This window comes from Palaemon carinicauda, chromosome 28, assembly GCF_036898095.1.
Source record: "Palaemon carinicauda isolate YSFRI2023 chromosome 28, ASM3689809v2, whole genome shotgun sequence".
Classification (NCBI taxonomy): Eukaryota; Metazoa; Arthropoda; class Malacostraca; order Decapoda; family Palaemonidae; genus Palaemon; species Palaemon carinicauda.
The window spans coordinates 47,893,905-47,901,767 of NC_090752.1; the positions used below are offsets into that span (position 1 = coordinate 47,893,905).

Here is a 7,863-nt window from a genome sequence, read left to right on the forward strand (position 1 = left end):
ACTGGGCTTTTTTCCCTGTTGGGGCCCCTTGGCTTATAGGATCCTGCTTTTCCAATTAGGGTTGTAGTTTAGAAATTAATAATAATAATAATAATAATAATAATAATAATAATAATAATGATGATAATAATAATATACAAATACCATTATACCATAAAATGCCCTTTCATATTTGCCAACACCTCAAATTGAAATAAAAATCTTTAAACTACCCATTCACCATAAGATATTCCTTTTACCATGGAAAAAAAAAAAACGTGCCATATACCAACCGAAGTTCACATTCTTATTTATGTTTCCGTGTAGCCATAGGAGAGGATCCCCTGACCTCCTCTATTCCGACGACTGTCTGTTCTTTGGGTAAATCAATCAGTCATTGCCATATCCAGTGTTTCCGTCCCAATAGAAGAATCAGTCGAGGCAAAAAATGCAGACGGACAAACACGGGATGTTAAAGTAGACCTCGTCTCTGGCACTCTCCCTTGGGGGTCGTCGGGAGTTTTTCTGTCTTTTATTTTGTTTTCTGTTTGTTTATTTCATTCAGCCGTTGTCTTTATTGTCTGTTTCCATGTCGTTTTTCCTATTTCATGCATTTATTCAGTTTTCATTTATTCATTTGTTTCAATCTGTTTCTTCAAAATATTTGAAACTTTAATTTTTCGTGCCCCCTCACGCATTTGTCTTTACTTTCTGTCTTCTCGTTTTCTTATTTCCTGCATTTGTTCAGTTTTTATTTATCAATCTATTTCAATATGTTTCTATAGCATCTGTTTCCGCAAGATATATGAAACTTTAATTTTGTGCTCTCTCTCTCTCTCTCTCTCTCTCTCTCTCTCTCTCTCTCTCTCTCTCTCTCACTCTCTCTCTCTCTCTCTCTCTCACACACACACACACACATATATATATATATATATATATAATATATATATATGGATACCTTTTAAAATCTTTTATACTATGTTTCTTTGCTTACTTCACTCTCTGTCTGTCACCTTGTCCCCAGGACGACATTCCATGCAATTTCTTTCTATTTCTGTCTCCTCCAATTAATACCCCATCTGTCTGTCTCTCTTTCCACGAAAATATTCTATTCCTTCGATTAGCTTTGAGTCTTTATATCAATATTCTCTCTCTCTCTCTCTCTCTCTCTCTCTCTCTCTCTCTGCGAATTACATTAACTTCTACCACTTTTTCCCTGTGTGATTTTGCTTCTCCAAATTAATGTTGACCTTGCATATATCGAATAACTGAATATACTGGACATTAAAGCCATGGGGAACCTTACATTTCTGACATCTATTTCAGCAGCATATTACAAAGTCTATGTATAACTGTAGACATTCGTGAGTTAGTCTATCTGCTTTTATACACAGTAATAATAATAATAATAATAATAATAATAATAATAATAATAATAATAATAATAATCTCCCATATATAATAAAGAGCAAGAGTCAGACTATATATATATATATATATATATATATTTATATATATATATATATATATATTATATATATACATATATATACATATATATACATATATATATATATATATATTTATATATATACACATATATACATACATATATATACATATATATATATATTTATATATATATATATATATATATATATATTCTGTCACACCCAGAAGGAAGAGGGAGTAGTCATACCCTGGTGAGAGGGGGTATGCCGTGAGGCACACTAAGAAACCACAGTTTCCCACAAATTGCCGAAAATGCCGTGTTGTAGTTAGGTGGGATGAATGTGCATGTATGTATGTATGTATGTATGTATGTATGTACGTATGTGCGTGTACGAGTATGTACATATCTATCTAAATATTTAGCCGTCATTTTTTACGGGTAGCGTACACTCACATATAAAAGATAACTATCATTTATTTTTATGTGCATCACGGCAATGAATTCCACGTTCAGCAGTCACCATATCTTCAAAAAAAAAAAAAAAAAAAAAAAAAAGGCAGAGTAATGTAAGGTACTCCATGTGCCATCAGCATGATGCAAGGGCAAAATTGTACAAACATTTCCGTCATTTTATGACAGGTTTGGCCTCCATATTGTAATAATAATATATTAATATATTTCATATTATCCATACTCATTAATGAAACGACAATACTCCACACACATACATACACAAAGACATATATGTATATATATATATATATATATACATATACATATATATATATATATATATATTAAATACATATATATAATATATATACATATATATATATATATATATATATACTGTATGTATATATACATATATATATATACTGTGTATATATACATATACATATACATAAATATACATATATATATATACATATATATACATATATGTGGGGTGGAAGAATGTAAAATATTTACTTGTATTTTAATCTTTAAAATAAAACTTTGTTAAATTATAGAATAAAACTTTTGTCGGGTAAATTTAATGACTGGCTATAACAAATTAATAACACTCAATATTATATATGGCTCAATAAACTTTTTCTAAACAGCAATGAAAATAAGCTAATATAAAGACCACCCTTACCTCCACCCTGTGCGAGTCTCGGCCGTGAACTAAAACTGTGAACAGAATGACAGCGCAAGGCGAGACAAGACAAAAATGAAAATCGGAACCAAACTATCATGGGAACAACCCACTAGTTTTAACCAGTATTAAATTTACCCGACAAAAGTTTTATTCTATAATTTAACAAAGTTTTATTTTAAAGATTAAAATACAAGTAAATATTTTACATTCTTCCACCCCAAGATAATTTTCAGGGAAAATTTTTAACCTACGTGGGATTGCGGGACAATGCAATCAGCTAGAACATTGGCAGCTCCTTTAATATGAGTTATTTGAAACTGGTACTCTTGAAGAAGGAGACTCCAGCGCATCAGTCTTGCATTATGAGCTTTGATATTTCTCAGATAAGTTAAAGGACGATGGTCAGTCTCTAAAAAGAATGATCTTCCATATAGGTACTGTTGGAACTTTCTCACAGACCAAACAATTGCTAAGGTTTCTTTTTCAATGACTGAATACTTAAATTCTGAAGTTTGCAACTTACGACTAGCGTAAGCAATAGGAAATGGTATACCCTCGGAATCGTATTGCAACAGTGCACCACCTATTCCATGATCACTTGCATCTGTTCTCAGACCAAATGGCTTACTAAGGTCTGGTAATTGCAAAATAGGAGCATGTGTTAACTTTGCTTTCAACATCTCAAATGCTTCTCTCGCCTTAGAATTCCAGCTGATTACATCAGGTTGATTTTTTTTTAAATAATCAGACAGAGGAGCAGAGATACTTCCAAATTGTGGAATAAATCTTCTATAGAAAGAAACAGACCCTAAAAATGATCGTAATTGCCGTTTCTTACTTGGAAAAGGCATATCCACAATTGCTTGTACTTTATCTGGTAATGGTTGCAGAGAGTTCCTACCAATCTGGTATCCCAAATAGTGAATTACCTCGTAACCAAAACGACACTTAGAGGGACCACAAGTTAAATTCCAACTGCGAAGTCTGGCAAACACTTTCTCGAGGGCCACCAAGTGTTCAGGCCATGAGCTAGAGTGAACAAAAATGTTATCAAAATAAAAACTAACGTGGTCTAAATTTTTCAACACTTGGCGCATCAGACGGTTATATGTACTACAGGCAGTACTTAATCCAAATGGCATTCTTTTGAATTGAAATAATCCCCTATTAGTACTGAATGCAGTATATTTCCGGCAGGATTCTTCCATTGGAACCTGGTAATAAGCTTTAGCAAGATCAATTTCCGACAAATATTTGCAGTTTGAAAATTTGTCTAAGTTCTCATCTATAGTAGGTATAGGTTCACAATCAAACACTGTTGCAGCATTTAACTGCCTAAAATCTATACACATCCGATAACTGGCATCAGATTTTTTTACAAGCACAACCGGTGAACAATAGTTAGATATAGATGCTTCAATTATATCAAGCTCCAACAATTTATCAACTTCACGGTTGAATACCTCTCTTAAGTGATAAGGAACAGCGTAAGGCTTTCTCTTGACAGGCTCAGTGGTAGTTAACTGTATGGAATGACTAAAGTTTTTAACACAACCAGGTATATCACTAAGAACATCCTTATAGCTGTCTAACAAAATGGATAACTCTGCCTTTTGTTCTGTAGTTAGATAAGGATTCACATCAGGTTCAGTCCCAGACTCTGTATCTAACACTGGCAAAGGAGAATCTGTACATTGAGTAACTACAGCAACCTGTACCAAATCCAGAGGTCCCATTAAAACCTTCTGTTCAAAAGGGGTAACCTCATCAAACACTTGCAAATTGTTAATAGTGGCCCTACGGTAATACTTTTTTAACATATTTACATGGAAAACTTTATGTTTATTCCTTACTTCTATAATATAATCAACCTGACCTTTCTTGCCAATTACCTTATATGGACCCTGCCACTGAGATAAGAGCTTATTAGTGTCGGAAGGTAACAGTAACAGAACCTCATCACCGATAACAAATTTTCTATCAGATGTTTTCAGATCATAATAAGTTTTATATTTGCTAAAATTAACCTTGGCATTCTGGAGTGCGATCTGTGCTGTTTCCTCTAACCTATCACGCAGATCCAACACATACTCATAAGAATTCCTAATTTCTTCATTAAGGTCCTGATTAGTAAACAACTCTTTCAATATGGATAAAGGACCTCTCACATTTCGTCCATAAATCAGTTCAAAAGGAGAAAATCCTAAAGTATTGTTACCCCATTAAAACGCTCACAATACCCATTAGCCTGTGGATGGTATGGTGATGTAAAAATTGGCTTTATATTAAGTAACTTATGCACTTCTTCCATCACTGAAGAAACAAACTGACGTCCTCTATCTGATAGAACCTCTTTTGGGATACCTATACGTGTAAAGATACTTAATAGGGCTTCAGCACAAGAAATAGAATCTATTCTCTTTAGAGGGATAGCCTCAGGGTAACGGGTAGCACAATCAACTAATTTCAAAATAAACCTATGACCGTCCTCAGAAGGGGCTGACAAAGGCCCAACTATATCAACTGCGACCTTTGCAAAAGGTTCGGTTATTATAGGTACTGTTTGAAGTGGTGCCTTCTTGACACGACCTTGGGAAGTAGTTCTTTGACATATATCACATGATCTACAATAGCGCAGGATATCAGCTGTAGCACCTGGCCAAAAGTACAATGCAAACACTTTGTCTTTAGTTTTACAGTTACTAAAATGTCCAGCCAACAACGAATCGTGAGCCATTTTCATAATTAATTCCCTGAACTTTCGTGGTACCACTAGAACTTTTACTCCTAACATCACCCTATTGTTACTCTGTATACACTTCCTATAAAGGAAACCTTTGTCAATAATGTACTGGTAAACATTTCCCCTGGATATTTCAGTAATATATTTATCAAGCTTCTCACGAATGCTCTGCAAAGAAGGGCAATTCATTTGCTCTTGCTTAAAATCTGACACACTCACGTTTAAGTCACCAAGAACCTTAGATTTATTTGTAATCAGGGGAGCAGGACGAGTACTATCGGCTTTTACTTGACCTCTGGTCATAACAGATTGGCAGGTAGAGATATCATTATCCTCCACTTGTCCTATAAGCACACCACAAAACTTAATGGGTGCCTTTACCACTTCAGTCCATCCCGTAAAATAATCACAAGCAATATGACACTTAACCACAGGGAATTTATCAGTTCTACCCAAATAATCATTAACTGACGCAAATTTGGTGTGTTCATCAAAAGGTATGGATGGTAATAACTGTTCCGACACAACTATACAAGTACACCCAGTATCACGTACCATGGTCGAAATATTAGCACCATTTACCTTGCAATTTTCAAATTTCAAAGAGCCAGATACAGTAGAGCCAAAAACAAAATTAACTTTATGGGGAACGACATTGCCAACTCCGGAATCGTCACTCGTATGATCAGAACTAGTTATAACATTATGAATCATAGGATTCTCCTTCCTTATCAAAGATTTATTCTGAGGACACTGTGGTCTTATATGACCTTCTAAACCGCAACTATGACAAACTATTTTCCTTTTTACTTTTGTAATATTTGGCTGTACGACTGAATGATCAGAATTCTTTAATGAATTAGTGTTATTGACTACAGACTTCCTCGAACTACTTTTAGACAATTTGGTATACAAGTTATGAGCAGCCGCATAAGTATCTGCCTCGTTAATCAATTCATCAAAAGTATGCCACTTTCTATCTTTAAGGGTACTGCGCAACTCGGGAGTTACTGAAGCTAATAATTGGTCACACAATATGAAATCCGATAAAGATTCATAACTATTATTTACCTTCGATGTTTCCAACCAATGATTCAGGAGTCTACGTAAAGTAAAGCCAAACTGTCGAAAAGTCTGATGGGGGGAAATACGAGCATGCCGAAATTCAGTTCTATAATAATCAGAGTTCATATAATAAGCATTCAACAACTCTTTCTTCAAATCAGAATAAGTGCCAGTGGCTTCGGAAGGAAGCGTTATATAAACCTCCCTTAGCTTGCCTTGTAATAACGGTAACAGTCTAATTACACCATCAGCTTCTAAATCCCATCCATTTGCTTCGCAAATTCTCTCAAAATATGAGAGAAAAACACTAAAATCATCACCCTCTTTAAAACTAAGCAATTTTATTTCATCAGAAGAAAGTCTGGGACAAGTGCTAGACACATTAGTGGGAGCTACAGCTCTCTTCGCAAGCATGTCTATTTCATGCTGCCGGTCTTTACTTCTCTCTTCTAATTTTCTAAGTTCTAACTGTCGTTCAGCTTCGAGCTTTTTATACTCACGCTCTTGTGCTCGCTCTTCTCTCTCAATATTTTGTTGATGAGTGATAAACTTTACCGCATCATCACCAGCTAAACCAAGATCCGTAGCAAGTTCTCTTAGTTTTAATAAACTAGACATGGTAATAGGCAATAATTGACAAAAAAAAAAAAAAAAAAAAAAAAAAAAAAAAAAAGAGTTCACAAAAGAAAAATAGACAGCAACGTTATAGTGGACTTAGCTCAATATAGTGAGCCCTGGGTTTAAGGCAGGCAATAATACTTATGTCATTACATAATAAACACGAACCTAGCCTTGTTCCTTAAACCAGGATAAGTAACAATAGTGCTTAGTATAACGACAATACACAACAATTTTCGCAACACAAGGCCAGTCTCCCACACGACCTCAATGGCACAGTAATGAAAGCACCCATAAAACTTAGGACCCCACACCTGACACCAAATGTAGAATTATTTAAACAAATGTAAAATAAGTCATGCTGTTCATGACGTATGGGATGGTCCTAAATCGAGGTGCAATCATAAACTGTATAAAAAGCCATCAACAATTTATTTATACATAATACATACATAATATTTATACATGACTTGAAAGTAGAACTTCATGACTAAAATGACAGTGAATTTAGGCCGTAAATTCTTCGTGGGTAAAGGCTGGAGAGGACCTCTACTCCAGAAGCTGAAAACAAAAATAACAGCCATATATAGAACCAAACAAAATTTATACAAATTTAACACAAACTGTTAATGACTGGCTATAACAAATTAATAACACTCAATATTATATATGGCTCAATAAACTTTTTCTAAACAGCAATGAAAATAAGCTAATATAAAGACCACCCTTACCTCCACCCTGTGCGAGTCTCGGCCGTGAACTAAAACTGTGAACAGAATGACAGCGCAAGGCGAGACAAGACAAAAATGAAAATCGGAACCAAACTATCATGGGAACAACCCACTAGTTTTAACCAGTATT

At 34.5% G+C, this 7,863-nt stretch overlaps 1 protein-coding gene across 1 annotated transcript; it reads right to left on the reverse strand.

The window, feature by feature from the left end:
- Nucleotides 1-2,818: 2,818 nt before the first annotated feature.
- Nucleotides 2,819-7,002, reverse strand: LOC137621802 (uncharacterized). Its single transcript, XM_068352309.1, has 2 exons — nucleotides 4,795-7,002; nucleotides 2,819-4,699 (listed from the first exon to the last, which is right to left on the reverse strand). Exons 1-2 carry the CDS (start codon nucleotides 7,000-7,002, stop codon nucleotides 2,819-2,821), a joined length of 4,089 nt encoding a protein of 1,362 aa, XP_068208410.1.
- Nucleotides 7,003-7,863: the final 861 nt, after the last annotated feature.